Below are 19,901 nucleotides of genomic sequence, written 5' to 3'. Positions count from 1 at the left end.
GTCAATTTGATGACTATGTGCCTTGGTGAGCTCCTCTTTGGATTGACCCTGTGTGGAACTCTCTGTGCTTCCTGAACTTGGGTGACTGTTTCCTTTCCCAGGTTGGGGAAGTTTTCAGTTATTATCTCTTCAAAAATTTTCTCAGGTTCTTTCTCTCTCTCTTCTCTTTCTAGGCCCCCCGTAATGCGAATATTAGAGTGCTTCATGTTGTCCGAGTTCTCTTAAACTGTCCTCATTTCCTTCCATTCTTTTTTCTTTTCTTCTATTCTGAAGTAGTGATTTCCACTAACCTGTCTTCTAGCTCACTGATCTGTTCTTCTGCCTCATTTAGTCTGTTCTTGGTTCCTTCTAGTGTGCTGTTCATTTCAGTGATTTTATTCTTCACCTCTGTTTGGGTAAGGAAGCAAGCGAAATTGCTTTTCAAACTGTATTTCAGTTAGCCCAGTGTATCCACAACGTCCTGATTTCACCGTGTCATCAGTGTTAATGAGATAACTCACGCTCCTTTTTTGTACTAAAGTCTCCGAATCCGTGTCGTTTGTGGTCACAGCATCTGCATTCAGACCAGCTGCGTTCCGAGTGCCCAGTAGCCAGTGGCCATGTGTGGCTTTCGGCTGGCATTTGGACAGTGTGGGTTTGTGGGAGAATTATGAATTTGAAAGTATTAATCTTTTTAAGAGGGCCCTTCATTTCTAGTCTGTTCTCATGTTTCAGGGGCACGTTGCGTTGAAGCCGTCCTAGTTTGCCTTTCTTCAAAGTTGTTAAGAGAGCCTGTTTTGCCTCCTTTGGTGACACACCTCAGAGTAAGACCTTTCTGAGTAGACCTACTCCTTCCAAGTCTGACTGCAGCTCCTGCTGCGTGCTGTTTTGCAGACACCTAATAGTTGTTAGTAGTTAACTCAGCAGTGTTTCCTGTGCTTTAACTTTCTTTCTGGATTAAACAAACCCAGGTCTCCTTTTTTTGTTTGGTTGGTTTTTGAGGAGGGAGGAGGTACTTAGGTTTGTTTATTTATTTATTTTTTAATGGAGGTACCAGGGATCAAACCCAGGACCTCATAGCATGCAAAGCACATGCTCTGCCACTGAACTGTACTCTCCCCCTCCAGGTCCCTTTTTGACCGGACCTGTTTTCAGCAGTAAGTAATACAAGTTGTGACACGGTTTTGGAGCTCCAGCAGCGCCCCGCGTGGAACGCTGTCAGCTTATCAGAGGCTCATGTTCCAGCCCCTCTCTGGTCTTTCCTTTTGTGCTAATTGTCCTCATACTTGTGTTAACTGTCCATTTGCCAAAAGGACAAGTGGCTTCTATGTTATCAGAACACTCCTGCCTTAAATCACATCCTGCTCTTTACTTGGGGTCCTGGTAAAGCAGAATATATTTACCTTTTCTGGAAACATCCAAGTTTAGAACTCCATTCCCAAGTCTGATCATGGATGTCTCCAGTATTTTTTCCCACCCGTGTCCCCTGGGGTCACCTGTCCATCATGGCTTTGCTGAAAGCAAGTTTCTTCCCAGAATTAGCAATTAAGCAATTGACTGCTTTGAATAATTATTTTTCTTGCTGAGTCAAAGATTAACTGCCACCAGCATTGTCTCCTCCGTTTGTTGTTTGTAGAACCATCCCGTTTCTGAGTAATCACAAATATATTTTAGAACGCACCAAAGCCCCTTGAAGGATGAGCACAAGGAATATCATAAAAGCATAAGGGAGGGTGCTTTCCGTGGGAGAACACTGATGCAGTTAAGGAGTGCTTGAGTGAAAACAAAACCGCTTTCATCCCAGTCCTTAAAGAGGAATGTTTTGTGCATCATTAGGTGCTTTGTGTTCCTATAAACCTTTTACTTTTTGAAAAGTTCTGTATTTTATCCAGGTAATTATATGAAGTGCTTGAAGCAATGTGCCGTAAACAGTATAATTTTATAGTGGATCAGAATTAAAGCTCATGGGATATGATGCATCTGACCATTTTGATGAAAATCGACATGAATTATGCCAAGGGTGTTTTTTTTTTTTTTAAATTGAAGTATAGTCAGTTACAGTGTCAATTTCTGGCGCACAGCACAATGTCCCAGTCATGCATAGACATACATACATTTGTTTTCATATTCTTTTTCATTAAAGGTTATTACAGGATTTTGAATATAGTTCCTTGTGCTGTACATGCCAAGGGTGCTAGTCAGGATTTACTTCCAGCTCCTTTGGCCTTTCAGAGGCGCTCGGCGACCTCACAGTGCCTCACTCACTCTTTTGGCCTTTTCTCTCTTTTACGGTCTTCAGTGGAACAAAGTACAGGGAGCATATTTTTCAGGCTTGCTGTCCTTTGGTTGATGTTGAGATTTTTGGCTTCCAGCTCCAATACAGAAAGGACTGTGTGAGCTGAAGGGCTGATGGAACGCAAACAAACTGCTAAATACATTTTCTTTATTGTAGGATTTTCAGCACCACTTTAGTGACCTTAAGACTTAAAGCAGTTTAATTTGAACATTAAAAAATTTAACCCTAACCCTAAAAATTTAAAAATTTCCCCCCAGTTTTATTGGGATATAACGGACATGTAACACTATTAGTTTTAGTTGTACCACGTGGTGATTGGATGGATGCATGTATGCCGAAATGATCACCGTGATCATTAACCCCACCGCCTCACAGAGTTACAGAGTTTGTTTTCCTGAGAACTTTTAAGTGCCAGGCCCCATGCGGAGTGAACACTCTTCATTCTTTCTCCCACTGAACCCTCACAGCAACCCTGTCCAGTGGGCACGGGGATTACCCCCTTTCTGCAGGTGAGAAAACTGAGGTGCAGCAGAGGAACGTGCGGAAGGTCACTAGCACATAAGTGACAAAGCCCGGCACGAAACCTGCAGCCGTCTCCAGAGCTCACGCTACGCCATACAACTCGCACCCTCTTCACTTGTTGGCCTTTTTGTTATCCTCTGAATTCAGTACATCTGTGGGATGTTCCTGCTTCTCTGCTGGGCTCGGGGAAATCAGCGGAGGGGTTTTGGACCTCAGGTGGGTCTAGTCAGAGGGGAGCAGTACGGCTTGAGGCCAGGTGGTCCTTCATCTCGGAGCAATGATGTAAATCCATAATTTTAGTCCTGTTTCTGTCTGGGGAGATTTTACTGGTTCTTTCGGGTCATAGTTCTGTGCCTTCTCTGTCCACACTGTATCTGCTGGCCCTGGCACCACGTTCTGGGTGTGCAGTGCTGAGCAGGGGAGATGCCGTCCCTGCTGTCAGGGAGCTCCCAGGCCAGGGGGAAGAGAGGCTGGCGGCACGGCTGTTCCTGCCAGAGCAAGAGGCATGTTCCTGAAGAACCTTGTTTTGCAAAACCCCCTCTGACACCAGGGATCCTGGCAAACCAGTGACGACCTACAGCCGGGCCTGAAGGGAGTTCACATTGTTTTTCATTTTCATAAAATTCAGCCAGAGGGGGAGAGGATATAGCTCAGTGGTAGAGTCCATGCTTAGCACACACAAGGTCCTGGGTTCAATCCCTAGAAACTCTGTTAAAATAAATAAATAAACAAACAAACCTAATTACCTCCCCTCTCACAAAGAAAAACTCAAAAGAACCAAAACCAAAAAAAAAAAAAAAAAAAAAAAATTCAGCCGAATGAACGGCTGCCTCCAGTGCTGGGGGCTTTCCTGCCGAAGGCGGTTGGATGCCTTCCACTGTCCCTGCTGTCTTTACCCAAGGAAACCCTGACCTCACACAGCCTCTGCAGTGTCGCACACTCCCTCGGGCGCCAGCTGCCTGTGAGTGAGGTCTCATTACGGGGACAGGTGTCGGGCTGGAACCGTCTGTAGTGCCGGGGTGCTGCAGGCCCTGGAGGAGTGTCTGGGGGTGAGTAACGGGTTGGGGCCGATGTAGTGGTGGCTCGTGTGGGTGGGCTCGTTTCTGACTGCTCTGTTTGGGGCGTGAGTTGGACCTTCTGGACCATCACGCTGATTCCCATCTGCAGGGTTGTTACTCTTGATGCGTGTGCTGGGCTTCTAGGCAGCATGCTAGTTACTTACACTGGAAACATGCCCGCTGGTTTCTCTTCCCCAGTCTCTGAGAGCCTCTTCTTCTGGTGTAATGACGCACAGCACTGGACAGCGGTCCAGGTTTACCTGGAACTCTCCTGGTTTGAGCACTGAGAATCCTACATCCCCAGAAACCCCTTGGTCCGGGGCAAACTAGGGGCAGCCGGTCCCCCCAGAAGCAGCCGTGCAGCAGGGAGGTGCCCAGAGCTACCTGAGCCCAGTGGGGTCCCAGTGCATGTGCACAGATGCAGTCCTCTGAGCATGGGGGAGGAGGCGGGGCTGAGGATGCCCATCAGGCTGTCACCTGGGCTGGAGGAACGACAAGCCCTGACCAAGTCCCCAGGAAAGGTGCACACTTCTGCCAGCTCGCGGCACGTGTGTGACAGGTCCAGCAGGATCCAAGAGGTTCAGGGCCAGACTTGGATGGAGGTGTGGAAGAAACACCAGAATGCAGAAAAACGTTGCCTGCCCAACTTGGCCACCTGGTGGACTGGCCTGCTTCCATCTGTTAGCAGCAAAGACAATAGGAAGAGAGATTTAAATTGGAACCAAAAGGATAAGAAAAGATGCAGACTGTAGTATCCGGAAGTGTTTTTGCAGTGTGACCCAGCTGTCTCCCTAGGGCTGCACACCTTTCTCTCTCCCTCCTCCCTCCCCTTTCCTTCTCTCCCTCCTTCCTTCCCTCCCTTCCTACTTCCTTCTTTCTCTCTTTCCTTCTCTCTTCTCCTCCTTTTCTCTCCCTGTCTCTGACTCCCTCTCCCTCCCTCCCTTTTTTTTTTAAATTATTTATATATTTATTTATTCATTCATTTTTTTGGTGAGAGGAGGTAATTAGGTTTCCTTATTTATTTACTATTAGAGGAGGTGCTGGGGATTGAACCCAGGACCTCATGCGTGCTAAGCATGTGCTCTACCACTTGAGCTACACCCTTCCCCCCTCTTCCTTCCCTTTCTAATATTTCTTTTTCTTTTTTGGATACAGTGAAAATTCACTCTTTTTAGGGTCCATTTCTGTGAGTTTTGACAAATACCTGCAGTTCTGTAACCAATACTAGCATCAAGACACAGAACAGTCCCGACCCCCCAGATGCCCCTGTGCCCTGCTTTGTAGTCAGCCCCTCCCCCAGCCCCAGCCCCAGGAAGCCTGCTTTACATTTGAATAGTTTGCTGCACATTTTGGATGAAGGGGAGAGCTGGGATTTTCAAGGTGGTCAGTCATCCCCTTGGAGGATAAACTGCAGGGACAGAGGCCCTTGGGTGTCCACACATGTACATTTTTATGTAGGTGAAAAGGGACTAAAAGTGAACATCCAGGAGGACACTGGGAAAGTGAGTGTAGAGTGACCTGCAGCTCAAGGGAGTGACCCAGACCGCCCTGGGGGAGGAGGGCCCTTGGCTGGGGCACTTGGGCATCAGGAGAGGACTGGTCAGGGGTGTGTGCGAGCCGGTCCCCAGTGGAGCAGTGAGCATCAGAGTGGGGCACATTGTGTCCATGTGGGGCCTGTGCTGGTCCCTGGGGTTAAGGGGTCAGAATTGGGATGGACTGGAAGTGGGGGTCCCAGGTCATTACTGCAGAAGGAGCTGAAGCTTCTGTGATGGATGGAGTGGCTCCTGGTGCAAGAAACAGGCCTGTCCAGTTGTCTTCATACCAGAGGGCTTGTGGCTTTATGATTGAAACACGCAGAGGTTCGGTGAGGTCAGACCCAGCCTGAGCTGGATTCCTTCCCTCTGCTGTCGCCTCTGTGACCGTCTCCTCACCCTGTTCTCAGGCTGGCCTTGCTCATGATGGCGACGATGCCATCTCTCAGTCTGCCGTCCCGAGAAAGAGAACCAGCCTTGCCTCTGCATTCCAAGCAGAAGTCCTGAAGGTCACACGACTGGGCCAGCTTGAGTCGCACATCCCCCTTGACCCAATGCAGGAAGGACTGTGTGGCTCAGGTCATGGATTTGAGAAGCATGGAGTCAGCCTCGGGGTCTTACCTGGAGTCCCTGGAAGTCTGGACTGTTGGGGAGGAGAGGGATAAGTGCATGCTGGAGGGGCTGCTGGAAAGTGCCACTTGTGTGATCTTGACCTGCCTTGTTGGCAGCCGCTGGGAGGTAGGGTACATAGAAAGGGTGTGGACGGGGGAGTAGGCAGTCCGGAGCACCCTGCCTGCCTGTGGGCGGGGAGGGGGTGACTGTCACACATGTGTGTGCAATTGATAAGGGTGTCACTTTCACTGGTGTCTCTTCTTGGCAGCTGGGAGGGAAGGGCGAGTGGCGTGATTACCCCGAATGCACGTTGGGGCTTATCCTGCTCCAGTTGGCGTTGACGCGGTGCTTTAAACCGAGCTGGCCCACTGCACACACGTGACCGGAAACTTCAGCTCCCTTGCGCTGTGTGGAAGGCCCTGCCTTTGCATCTGCTGTCACCTTCCTCCCCGCGCTGCTCTGGCTCTGCGGGCACCTTGGCCTTGGCTTTGTCGGGGTGTCTTCTCTGCCCAAGAACTCGCCTACCTTGCCGTACGCTCTGGTTGTCTATTGCTGTGTAATGTACTGCTCGCAAACCTAGTGGCTTAAAAATAGTCCTGTGTCTTCCTCACAGTTTTGTGGGACGGGAATCTAGGAGGGGCTTGGCTGGGCGCTGGTCTCTGATCCACGTGGTGTTGGCTGGGCTGGGGGGTCTGGTGGCCTGTGTGTATCTTGTCCCTCCTTTCCCCCACCACATCTTACCCTGCAGGGCCCCCCCACATTGCTTGGCTTCTCCCAGCCTGCTCATCTTGGGGTAGCTGGATTTCTGACATGGTGGCTGGCTTCCCCCAGATCAAGAGCTGAGGCCCCAAGAGACAGGAGTGGACGTGCCGGCCCCTTGAGCCAGCCTGGAAAGTGGCCCAGCATCACTGCCGCTGGGCAGAGCGGTCCCTGAGCCAGCCAAGCTCAAGGGGAGAGTGCAGGCCCATCCTGCAGCAGAAGGAGGAGCAGAGGGTCTGTGGCCGCTGTCACTCCTCCACAGCCCATGGCTCCATGCGCTCAGAGGGCTTTCCCATTCTCTGGGTCCTCTTCAAATCATTGTTTCAGGGGGAAAAAAGCACACAGATTCATCAGTTCTCCCCTCTCCTGCAGAGCGAGTCCAAGGCTAAGGGTGCTTTATTGGACTCCTGGACTGACTGGGGTCAGATGCTACCCCCGCCCCCTCCCCGAAGCTCCGTCCTTCGGGGGAATGCTGAAGGCACTGGTCAGGGGGAATCGTTAACACTCTCCAAGTTGAGATTTGAGCATGCATTGCTTTTATAGTTATGAAAAACATGAATGTTACACCAGAACTTCTGTTCCGTCAGTTTGTTCAGCAAATCAACAGCTTTCATAGTATTAGAAAGAGCTACCTATGTATTCTCTTCTGGGTCTGGTCTATCGTGGGTGGCAAAAAGCTAGAGAAATATGGAAAGACATTTCTGGGGTGCAGCAGCCCTCTGATGGCCTCGGCTCTTCACTCTGGGGGACACTGTCGCGTTGCAGTCTCCCACAGGTGTGTCGTGCAGAGAGAAGGGGCCAGAAGGAGGAAGCACACATCTAGTCTTTGCTTCACGGTTGGTGTTTAATTTTTACGGATTTAATTTCCTTCTCTTTTTACTACTTAAAGCATGTTAGTGGCGGCATGAGTGAGCTTTGAGTGGAAACCTGTTTTGCAGACTTTGGCGAGGGCTGTGTGATGCCAGAGGCATCGTTGTTGCAGTAAACTCAGGAACTCACAGGGGCGGCCAGGCCGACTGCCCCGTGCAGGAGTTTCACATGACGTGGTGGCCGAGGACCCTGAGGTCTCGGCACAGCCTCAGGCATCACGTCCTAGATTTCAGTTACTCCGTGCGTGCGGCACCGCTGGGTCCAGGGAGACAAGGCCAGGTGGCTCCTTCTGGTGGCTTGGCTGTCCCACCCCTCCTCTTCCTCTCCCAATTCCTACATCCTGCTCTTCCTCTCCTCTGTCCTTTTGTCTAGTTTCCTGAGCTTCCTCCGTATGTCTGGCCATGAACTTCAGGCCAGCTCTTCCTCTTGCCCAGCGGAATCTCTTAGAGCACTTCAACTTGAAGAAATAAAGGCAATTTTAAAAAAGAAGATACAGGTATAGGTGAAAAGAAATTCCTTTCCCTCTTGTCACCATCCGAAGAGATGAAATGACTCAGGGTGAAAGGTCAAGTCTGAATCTTTCCACAGGGACACAGGTGGAGTTTAAAACCATACTGATTCAGGGTCTGCAAAGTCAGAAACATTGCTAAGTTAGTTGGCTCTTTTTATTTTCTTTAGGCAAGGGGTTTATTAAGCAGATGAATAGCGTATGTGGCATAGTGTCTTAGTCCCTCTCACTTGGAAAAAAATGCAGCCCTGGCAAAAGGCCAGCCCTCAGCCTGCCCTGCGCCTGTGAGCTGAGCGTGGCTGGAGGAAACATCCACCTTGGCTGGTGTCTTGTTCTTGACCTTGACCTGTAGGTTGGCCCAGCATTGTGATACGTTGACCTGTTCATTCACGCGTCTGTTCCCCGATGTGACTGTTCACTCCACTCAAACCTCTGTCCTCACCTTGGCTGTTGACCTGAGAAAATTGAAGCCCTCAGAAGAGAAATCCCATACACCTGCCAGCACCTGCACCGGCCCTCCTTCCTTCTCCATGGCTGACCCCCGTGCCCTCCTCTCTCCAGGACATTCTTCCTGCCCGCCTCCCCCCCGTCTCCTGAGTCAGTTCTTGCTCCCTCCCCTGGGACATCCCCACCTGCTTGCAAATGTAGAGACGCCTCTATTAGCCCTCCTTCCAGCCCCTTCCCCGCTTCTCTGCCCTACTTGGCTGCACACTCTCTGAAGAGATGTCTGTCCTCACCACCCACCCCCGTCCCACTCCAGCTGGCCTCCTGCGCCCTCCCCTCCACACTACCTGCTCTTGGCGAGGTGCCCTGCCCTCCCCTTGGTGAGTCGGTCCTTGTCCTCAGCTTAGCGGGCCCGTCCGCAGGATTTGGCCCTGCTGCTTCCTCGCTCCTCCGTGGGACGACGGGTCTTCCCTGGGCATCCAGGGCTCTGTGCTCTCCTACTTTTCTTCCTTCTCGGTTCTCCTGGGTACTTCTTCCTACTTCCTTAACTTCGTGACCTTTGAGGGCTCCGGTCTTTGAACTTTTCTCATTTACGGTCAGTCCTTGGGGATCTTGTCTGATCTCTTGGCTTTAAAAGCCGTCTCTTGCGCTGGTGACTCCTGAATTTTCCTTCCGGTCTGGGCCTCCCCAACCCCGCATTCCAGACTCGTCTGCCTGCCCGCCTCCTGGACGTGTCCTCACTGGGGTGTCCAGCTCAGGATGCCCAGCGCTCAGCTCTCCTTCCGGCTTCTTGACCCGAGCCATGTCACCTGTGGGCTCCCCATTTCAGGGGGCAGTGGTTCTAGCCTTCCAGTGGCTTGGGCAGAAAGCCTCTCAACTAAACCAAAAGAAATCTGGATGAAACATTTTTTTGAAAGTCTTTGTATTTTAAGCCTTTTATTGATTTAAATTACTTTGAAATAATCTGGACAGCAAAAGAGTTACACAAATGGTCTATTTCCTCCAGCTGTTGTTACTAACATCTTACGTGGCCACAGTACAGTTATCAAAACCAGGAAATTAACATTGCCAAAATATTGTTGAGAAAACTGCAGACCTTGTTTGAATTTCGCCAGCTTTCCCTCTAGTGTCCTTCATCTGGTCCCAGGAGCCATTCCGGAACCAGTGTCGTGTTTAGTCATCGCGGCGCCTTGGTCTCTTCCAGGGTGTGACAGTTCCGGAGTCTTCCTGTGTCTTTTGTGACCTCGCCACTTTTGAAGAGTAACTCACTTTGTCAGTTTTGTGGAGTGTCCCTCAGCGTGCGTTTGCCTGGCGTCTTCTCCCCGTTAGGTTGAATATGTCTCCTTATTTGCCAGGTTTCCGTCGGTCAGGTCGCTCCTTTCTTCTTTGTGGTGGTGGGTGTCGTGTGTGGAGATGCTGTGAGACTATGCAAGTATCCTGATAGTCGGCACCCTCCACCCACTGACGTTAGCCTCACCCGCGGTCTTTGCCAGCAGCAATTATCTGAGTACTTGCCTAATCAGCCCATCTCTCTAAAGGTATGCTGGGCTGCCTGGGAGGCAGGGGAGGTTGTCGGGGTGCCTCAGTTACCTGACTGCGGAAGAAGGAGGTCACTGTGCCGTCTTTTTAAAGTTAAAAGAAGTGAGCTTCCCTTGCTTAGCCAAGGCAGCATTTCATTTTTAGGTAGGAAGGAGAGTTAATTTTTTGCCAATGTCTTTTTCTCTTAGTGTTAACCCGGTGAATGCGTTTCCTGGTCGTGAGCTGCTGCTGATTCAGCCTCACTGGTCACTGCATAGTCTTCTTCCAGCACATGCCTGCAAGACAGCTCCCAGGCGTTGCTGTACAGTTTGCGTCTCTGCATTCAAAGGCGAAAGTGGCCTGTGCTCGTTTTGGTATATTCATGTCCAGTTTTTTTATGAGGCTAATATAGCCTTGCAGAATAAATTGGAAGGCTTTTAATTGTCTTCTGTTGGTCTGGACCAATTTAATGAACAGGAATTATCTCTTTTAATAGAACTTGTCAGTGCAGCCCTTTGGGCAGCCTTCCTTAGTCACCACCCTGGTCAGGATCCCAGCACCTGGAACCCTGCGGACAGTTCATTTCCTGTGTCTCTTTTCCAGCTGGAATTTCAAATGTTTTGGAAGAAAGTGTACATATTTTTTTTTTGATGATTTAGAATGACCTTTATATCTAGAGTCATAACCCTTTTCTCATTGTGATTTATTAGATATATTTTCCCCTTTTGTTCTCTGATTTTCTAATGTTTTTTTTCAGAAAACTGGCTCTTAAATTAATTCATAGACTCTAGTTATATTTTTTGTTTGATATTTCAGTATTTTCCTTTAATCTTCACTTTTAAAATTCTGTACACCTTTTTTGGTGTGTGGTTTATTTGGTTTCTTTTCCAGGTTCCTTATTTTGTTCACCTTTACTCTTATTTTCTAATAGATGCATTTAAGGTCCAAAACTTGAGGGCTTTGCTTGACTCCTCTTCCCCCTACTCTGGTCCGTCAGCAAATCCTGTCAGCCTTACCTTTGACAGACACACAGAATCCAGACACACAGAATCCAGCCTCTACACGGCACCCCCGGCCAGGCTGTCATCACCTCTCACCTGAGTGATCACGACAGCCTCTTCGTGGGTCTCCTGCCTCCATGGCAGCCGAGTGGGTCACGCCCCCCCAATGATGTCGATCTGAAGGTGATAATGTGCTTTCAAGTCTGGAAGACTTTCAGAGTCACTCTGTCTTCCCAGCAGTAGTTGTAAGAGCAATATGTATATACGTATACGTGTGTGGTGCATGCCACCCTGAGGACTGGGGCTCTGGCCCTGGGGGGCACGGGAGCTGGTGGCAGGGCCCCTGAGCAAAGGCTCCCTCTGGCTGCGGGGGCTCCCCACTCAGGGGAGGGTCAGAGTCTGCAGGCTCAGCGATTTGGATCCACCCTTAAACTCTAAGGCTGCTCCGGCTGTGTGTCTTTTGTCCCTAGAGGCTCTGAGCTGGCTCAGAACCTTGCTGTGAAGCGCCTCCAGGACCACTCTGCTCCCAGGGTGAGGTCTTCTCCCCTAGTCTGTGTCCTAAGCTGTGTCCAGCCAGGCCCAGCGCAGCACACCAGAGGTTGTGCAGTGAGGTTAAGTGACAATATTAATATATTCTGATAATAAAACACGTGAGAAACTCATAATAAAATGTGAACAACACGGAGATGCACTGAATTTAACTGTTAGCCTTCTCCCATGGTCACAGAAAAGCTACAGGTTTAAGTTCTGTGCCATATTCAAGTTCAAAGACTTTCAAGTCCTAAGGAATGAAAGTCTGAAATCAGATCCCATGGCCTGAAGCCGCCCTCTGTGGTTTCTCATTCGGCAGCTCCCGGGGAGGGAAGTCTGGGTTCTTTCGGCAGCCATGTCCTGGCTCTGTCGCACAGAGGTCCGCGTGGGCCCTTCGGGCCTACAGCACCCACTGCTCTCTTGTGCCTCATTGAGGAGACCGGGCAGCCTTCGACGCAGCTACCCTGGCAGCAGGAGCCCAGGGACTATGAGCGAGGCTGATGCTAGGGACAGCCTCGCCTGGAGCCTCCCTGTTATACACGAAGGGTGACACCAACTGCCTCGAAGCTACCACTTTAGAGCATCAGCTCAGACGGGCATTTAACCTCGCAGCTAGAGGTTGATTTTGGTCCTCAACATTTACCATCCGTTTCCCTGGAAGATGCCCCCTAGTCTTAGGTCTTTGATACGGAATTGGGGTGGCCGCTTTGGTGGCGGGTGCCCTCACTCTCCTGTGAGGACGCACTTTCCACCCTCGGCTGCAGGGCCTGTCCCCCAGTGTCTCTGACTGCAGAGTCCAAGGCCCAGGGTGGCTGCTGCCTGGAGGAGGGGTCTCCCTCTGAGGACTGAACTGTTGCAGAGCCAGGCAGAGGCCAGCAGTCAGAGGGGACTTGGGCCTGGGGAGAAGCTGCCAGCTTCCAAGGATTGCTGTTCTCACGGTCCTGAATGTGGGATGGTTCTGACCTGCCTGCCTGGGCCTGGCCCTCACTTTCTGAGAAACTTGGCTGCCGGGGCTGTAAGGGCCTGGAACATACCCTGTTTCTGACAACTGAGTATTTCCCCAGCCAGGTTACTTAGGAAATGCTGTTCCTGTAGCCCGGTCTCTGCTGAAGCTCTCAGAGCCCTTACCTCTGCTTGCCTGGCCCTCTTGAGCTGGGTCTGCCACTGTGTTGGCATCCTTGCCCCAGTGGTGGTGGCCATATGGGCTGAGCCTTCTGGGGAGCTGGGGGCCAGGGAGTGCTCTGACTCTGTAGCAGGGACAAAGCTGTCATAGCACTGTGCCCGCTGGGGCCACACTCCCGTGGGGACCAGACTCCTCCAGCCTGACTCGCCTAAGCCACATGCTTATTTTGAGCCCCCCAGTTCCACATGTTTGCTTGATTTCTTGGTTCCCAGCCCGTAACTCCTCGTTGGGGTCTCCATCAGTCACACCCTCTTCCCTGCCTGCCCAGGCTCAGAACAGGTTGCAAGTAGAACCAAGAGGAACCCTGGGTGGGTAGGATGCACTGTGATGGTGGAGGGAGCTTGGACGGGCTGGCCTGAGGCTCTGTGGTGTGTGCTGGGGTCCTGGGACCCGTTTGCAGTGGGAGGCCGAGCACCAGCTGGGCCACAGCTGCACTGGGCCGACGCCAGAGAGCAGAGAATACGAGCTTTTTGCTCTCCCCATTTTTCTTCCATAGCATGCTGCTTCGGTTTGGTTTACTGCCCCCACCCACCGCAATTTACCACCCTCCCAATTTGCCCGTATGCTGTCCCTCCCGTTGCCCACCTACCACCGTGGTAGGAGTGACCGTGGTAATGTGACTCAGGTTTCCTGGGCGCTGGCTGCCAGGCTCCAGGCTGGTGCCCTCCCTGGACTAAGGCACGTGCTCCCTCCTCGTGGTGACCATGCTGCTGTTGTCCTAGGGCAGCCAGTGGCAGAGATGCGGGGCACGGTTCCTCAGTGGGTGGTACCAGGCAGTCAGGCGTTGTTCAAAGGGGCGTGGACCTCAGCCTTTGCAGGTAAATGGGACGCTCTGGTTTGGGGCTGGTAGGGGCCTCGGACCCTGTAAGCTTGGCCCCAGTGGGGAGTCTTCCTGCTGGAAACATGTGGAACTTATATTTAAAAACAACTTGATTATATCACCATTGGAGCCCAGATGTAGTTTTGTAGATATGCTTCTGTCTTTTAAGGTGATTTTTAAAAATGTTTTTATTTTCCCTGGCCAGTATCATTTTTCTGGGGGCTTTTACTCTTTGATCTGGGCTGGAAAAAATGTTACCATTTTAAGACCTCTTAAAACATGTCTTTGGATTTATTGTCTGTACAAATGGAAATGCAGATAATAGCTCTGTTCCTAACTGAAGAAAAACAGGAAAAGAAGATAAATTTCTTGCTACTTGGAAAGATAAACACAGTGAAGCATATGCCGTGTGTCCTGGCAACAGAAATTCAAGGTCGGAAATAATTCCTTTCCTCCCAAGTCAGCCTGTGGCTTCCCTGAGGAGAGCAGTGGGTTGAAATTTGCTACTAATTGTAGCCATAATTTTAGCCTGTAATTAAACACACGATTTCCTTCCCAGCTGATGTCTTTTTAGCTATTCTGACATGGATAAAACCAAAGCTCTGAAGCTTTGAATGGCCACTTTAACTTGATAGGAAGTCACTGTCATCTGAGCACACTGGCCGCCCGGTGGGAACTAGATTAACCTGGCCTCGAAAAACAGTGAGCAGCTTGGGTTCACAGTTTCCAGTGCTGCTGTCTGTGCTTGAGAGCAGCCAGCGGTTGGTGTGCCCGTTTTGCTCAGACCTCCATGAGGTTAAGGGTCATTGGAGTAGGTGGGGAGGAGTTGAGGCTCGGGGAGGTCCCCTCACTGCGGCGGGTCTGCTATCCGGGACCCGGGACTGAGCCGCCTTCGGGGAGGGAGCTGGAGGGGCCCTGGTCCAGGCCCACCCTGGGAAGCATTTCTCTTCCTCAGCGTGTCTCCCCAAGGTGGTCCGCAACGGAGAGGATGTTCCATGTGAAATGAGGGCCCCCTGCCCTCGGGTTGGGGACCACCAGAGGGAAGAGCAAAGTAGGTTTCTCTCCTCAAGGGTCTTGTGAGCCTGGTCCCCTGGGACGGTGAGGCAGGCTTGGGGTTCCCTGCCTGAGTCTGTGATGTGGCATCTTTGTTCAGGGAGCACCTGGCGGCCCGTGGTTAGGAAGCGTTGCTCTGGTTGTGTCCTGCCTCTCGAACGTGCCTTTTTATGAAGGTGCGAGCAGATGCTGATTTTGCACACTCGTGTGCTGCCGCTGTCCACAGATGTGCTCGGTCTCCTTGAACTCTCACCACAACGTGGGTCCACTCGCAGGTATCCCTGTGGGGCAGGTGAGGAGCTGAGCCGTGGGGAGGTTAAAAAACCCACCCAGGCCTCGGAGCTGACTGGCGGCTGGGCCTGAGTCCTGGACCAGTGTAGCCCCATCCCGGGGGCCTTTCTGATTCCCTCCCCCTCCCCTAAGCAGGGAACTCTGACCCGTCTCTGGCCTCCAGGGTGGGAATTCCTCATGGTCTTACTCTGCCGTTTGTCAGTCACCACCGGGTGCCCATCTGTCCCCCACTGGACCCTGGGGTTCGTGTCTGCACCTCTGAACGGGGTCTTCCGTCTCCAGCGTTGCGCCTGGCACTTAGCTGCTGAGTGAAAAGCAGTGAGTGATTTTTAGGCGGGGAGTGGGTCTCACGCTTCCTCTGCACCTGAATGTGGGAGGGAGCAGAAGAGTTCCTGAAGGTTCTCCGATTCTCAGGGCTCGGGCTGTCTTTACTCCGTGGACCCAGCGCCTTTCTTCCTTCTGGGTCCATCAGGCGTGGTGTGCGGTCACCCTCCGCGCCGCTCACTCGAGCAGGTGTTGGCTCGTGTCATCAGCAGCGTTTAGTCCCAGTGGGGCAGAGGTGCTCGGATGGGCAGACTTGGCCTTCTGGTGATTCTGCAGCGTCAGCTCTTGAAGGCTGGGCTTTCTTTGTAAGTGTCAGCGTTTGGGGGTTGATCAGACAGTTGGAGTGGGTTTGGGTGTTAGAAGGTTTGGAATAGGACATAGACAGGCACTCTTTACTAGGGCAGCCCGTGGCCACCTTGACACCATGCCCTGGGGGACAGGATGGTTCTGCTGCCTCACTGGGGAGAGGGCCATGGGGCAGGGACAGCTGAGCGGCCCCTGCTCTGGGCAGTCCTGTCCTGTGAGGAGCCAGGTGGGTGGCACTTGCCTTTTGACCTCACGGTGAGGGTCCTCCCTCCGCACCTGACACTGAGGGGCCTGCGGGCCACCCCCAGGGCAGTGTATGAGGTTCTCCTTGAGGAGACTTCTAAGCTTTCCCTGCCTTTTATATTTAATATGTTTAAGAATCTTAATTATGAAGCATACAGGTAGCAGACATCAGTGTGCTCGCCAGCCCGGTGGTCACATTTGCTTCATGTCTGTCCGATCCCCCACCCCGCTTTCTCTTCACGTGAATGAATGTTGCTTCCAGCTTGTGTCTGGCTTTCATCTTTCCTGCCCATGTTTTTTCATATGTATGTATTTCTCCATAAATGATACAGCTTGTTTTGAGTATCTGAAACTATCATATAAATGAAGTCATAATGATGTGTCCTCACTGCAGGTAACTTCTTAAATATCACATTATGTGTTTGGGATCTGCCGTGTATTCTGTTGAGGAATGAAGGGAGAGTTTATGCAGCATTCCCCCACCGAGGGACAGTCACTTGGGGTCCACTTTTCCTTTTATAAACACTGCCAGAGTGAACACCCTTGAGTGTTTCCTTTCGTGCAAGAGTTTCCAGGGTAGACCTCCCCAAGCGTGATCCTAGGATTGCAGGGTTTGTCCGACTCGCGCTGTACTGAATACAGCACCAAAATGCCCTCCACAGTGGCTCCGCCAGTTTACCTTCTTACTGGTTTGTGTCCTGTGAACCCACATTTCCCCCGACCCTCAGTTTGCAGGTCTCTTCATTCTGCCCGGCCTGAGGGGCATGCAGAGGCCCTCTGCTGTTTGATTTTGCATTTCCCTCCCCCCGGGCTTCTGATCACACTGATCCAGGTGTGCTTTAATCTGAGGTCTCCAGCTCTCGTAACCGTGGGAATTGCTCTTACAGATGGCAAGTTCGGTGCCTACATGCAAGTCCACATTCAGAACGATGGGCCTGTGACCATAGAGCTGGAATCCCCGGCCCCCGGTGCTGCGACCTCCGACCCGAAGCAGGTAAGCCTGGAAGTCAGGTGTCGGCTCTGTCACCTGGGAGCTGGTAACGTCTTTAGGCTTCAGTTTAGTCCCTGGAGCGGTTCTCAGTTTGAGGTAGAGAAAATGCTTCATTGCAGTAACCTCAAATTTATTTTAATACATCCCTCCTCAAGAATGCCCCTGTTTCCCCTGTATTTCCTTAGTGCTGTGACAGGCAGCGACCGTACTCCTGCCTTGCCTCCTCCTGACTCTGGGGTGCACGCACAGTGTCCCCAGTTCTTCGTCCGGGCTGTTCCCGGGGAGGCGCCTTGGCGCCCACACGCCGCTGGGGGGCAGCAGAGGAGCGGCACATCTCCCCTCGGCCCTGGACCCGGCTCCTGAGTGTGGAGTGGCTTCGTGGAGTGGGTTTTATCCAGGTGTGGGTAGATACGCCTCCCGAGGTTCTTTGTAAATCCTCATTTTTCTAAGGCAGTGTCTGACCTGGATTTGCTGCCAACTCTGTAGCTTTCAGGAAAAAATTTAATTAAAATTGAGAAAGAAGTCTGTGCTAGTCCTTGTAAGCTGTGTGGTTCTCCATAGACGCTTAGCAGTTCCGAAGGCTTTAATTAATGCACCCACTTAATGGCCTTGGAGAGGCAGGCGGGCAGGTGGAGGGGGGCGCTGAGGGGCCAGTCTGTGCTTCCTCCCCACCCTCTCCCTCCCTTTCTGGGACTCCGTGAAGTGGAATGAGGCAGGACTGGTGCGGGGAGCCTTATGTAAACTTAAAGCTCTGACCTGTTCACAGCCGTCATTTCTAAGGGGAACATAACCTTCCTTTTTTGTTGCTGAGTATTTGGATTGACGGAGAAGCAGGAACATATCTGACGCAGCCGTGCTGGACTTCAAAGGTGATAGTTGAGGTTCCTGGAATTACTGATAACATTAAAGAAAATCACAAAGGAAAAATCCACATGAGAAGTTAAACTTTATTTTGATGTAATTTGAGACTTTACAGACAAGTTGAAAAGACTCAGGGTTTCCACGCGCTCTCTCCCCAGTGCCCCTGATGCGTTGTCTTACATAACCGTCGTCCGCTCCTCAGAACGTCGGCGTCGATGCTGACGTGGTACTGTTGGCTCCGCTACAAACCTCCTTGTAATTTCACTGGTTTTTTTCTAATGTCTTTTTCTGTTTCAGGATGATCTGGGATCCCACATTGTATTTAGTTGTCATTCTCCTTCGTCTTCTCCAGGCTGTGACAGGTCCTCGGCCTTTCCTTGTCCTCCGTAATCTTGTCACTTTCCAAGAGTACCAGTCTGCTGTTTTGTTGAATGTCCCTTAGTCTGGTTTTCTGTGGTTACATTGAGGTTGTGCATTTGACAGACTCATCCCTGAAAACCACCGTCTTCAGCTCGGTTTCACCGGACCCCGTCCTCTCCTGGGACGCCGCCCCCCCCCCCCCCCCGCCTCCAGCAGCTCCCTCTGCTTTTATTCGATCACTGTTTTCTGGTTTTGGTTTATTATTCCACTTTAACTCTATTTGGAGAAAAAATTTTAGTTGAGTTTTTTTCATTCTAAATATTTTTCTAGAAGTCACAGAATAATGCATTAAATCTTTAGGGTCTTCAACCGCTTTGCAGGAAAGCAGTACCCCTTCTTTTCTTCTTTATCATAAAAAGAACTTTTTAACCTCTAACAAGCCAGGCTACCTTGTTAGGACAAAGAAGTCTTTTATTTTTGTTAATTTTGAATTTTTTAGGCCCTTTCTCTCCAAATGCATGAATGGTCCAGTGTCAGATTCAGTTATTTGTTCTAGTTAACAGACTCCAGCAGTCTCGGACCCTAGAAACTGCCCAGACCCCCATCTCCAGCTCCAGTAGACCACAAAGGGTAGGCACGGAGGGGCCCTGCTGGTGGCGCTGGCTCTGCCCGTGGCCTGTCTCTGCTGTTCCTTCTCAGTTGGAACAGGCTTCCTCTTTGGACATGTAGCTAATTAGTTTGCTTCTGTGTTGTGTTTCAAAATGCAGGGTCTTTAAACCATCTGAGCAAATGAACGTGTTTGTGTGTTTATGCATCAAGTGTGTTTTTAGTGTGTGACAGTGTGCTGGGCCCTGAGGGGATGGGGAGGGAGTGCCGTGACCCTGGCCCTGCTCCTAGGGGCAGATTCTGGGAGCGTAAACCTGGAAGGTTAGTAACAGTCTCAGAGGTAAGGAACAGTGTTGACAGTTTAGGACACCATACAAGGCCACCATCTCATTCTCCTCCTTTAAATGCCTTCAGTGCCTTCCAGATGCTTCTGGATTCCAGCAGGAGTTCCCTCCAGTCATCTGCCGCGCTGCGTTCCCAGGCTGCTGTGGCTCCGGCCCGCCTACTGAGCACCAGCTCTCCCTCTGTCCCCACGCTTCACCTCCTCCTGCCTCTGGGCACTGGACTCTGTCTCCTCTGCAGAGGGTGTCCTCTGACCCTGCAGTCCCAAGTGAGCCCCCACTGGCCGCTCTGTTGTTCCAGTGATGTACTTCGCAGCACTGAGCTCCGTCTGTTCCCGTCTGCTTGGTTCCTGATTTCCCGTGTGTCCACCACACTCTGCAAACCCCAGCCCTCCGGGTCGTGTTCAGGGCCCGGGGGTGAGCCTGGCGCGCAGTTTGTTTTGGAATCATGTGTCCTGGGACCGGGAGCTGCGTGTCTGTGAGTGTCCTGGGTTCCAAGGAGGCTGATGCTGCAGCGGGCCGGCCTGGCCTCTCTGGGGGCTGGCGGTTTTAGCTGACTTCTGAGGATGCGAGGGGCTGCGGAGGAGGCATTCTCAGTGGTTCTTTCCAGCAGGGCTAGATTCTTGTTTTTCAGAGCCCAGCGCTCTGCTCATGGGTGATGCAGCTATGCTGGTGGAGACTGGGCTGGTAAGGGTGGCTAGTTGTTGGCCTGCCTTCACGGGGCTCTGCTTGTGTCGGAAGTGGCAGCCCCTGCCCATTTCCCTCGCCGCATCGGCACCCAGTGCAGGGTGGGGCTGTGGTGCAGGTCCCATGATGTTCCTGGCGGAGACAAGAAGGTGGGAGCAGAGCCTTAGTTCTCGCCCTGAGGAGCATCCTTCCTGGGGGAATGGGG

General features: G+C 51.5%; 1 protein-coding gene across 1 annotated transcript in view; it reads left to right on the top strand.

The window, feature by feature from the left end:
- Window positions 1-19,901, top strand: part of DTD1 (D-aminoacyl-tRNA deacylase 1) — a 122,870-nt gene that overhangs the window by 8,966 nt on the left and 94,003 nt on the right. Inside the window, exon 4 of the mRNA XM_032461763.1 lies at window positions 16,738-16,844. Within this exon, the coding sequence (XP_032317654.1) occupies window positions 16,738-16,844 (107 nt within the window). The remainder of the gene's footprint in view (window positions 1-16,737; window positions 16,845-19,901) is intronic.

The sequence above is a fragment of the Camelus ferus genome, chromosome 19 (genome assembly GCF_009834535.1).
Source record: "Camelus ferus isolate YT-003-E chromosome 19, BCGSAC_Cfer_1.0, whole genome shotgun sequence".
Lineage (NCBI taxonomy): Eukaryota > Metazoa > Chordata > Mammalia > Artiodactyla > Camelidae > Camelus > Camelus ferus.
Note: the sequence above shows the minus strand (reverse complement) of the source record. Positions and strands in the feature narration are given on the sequence as shown.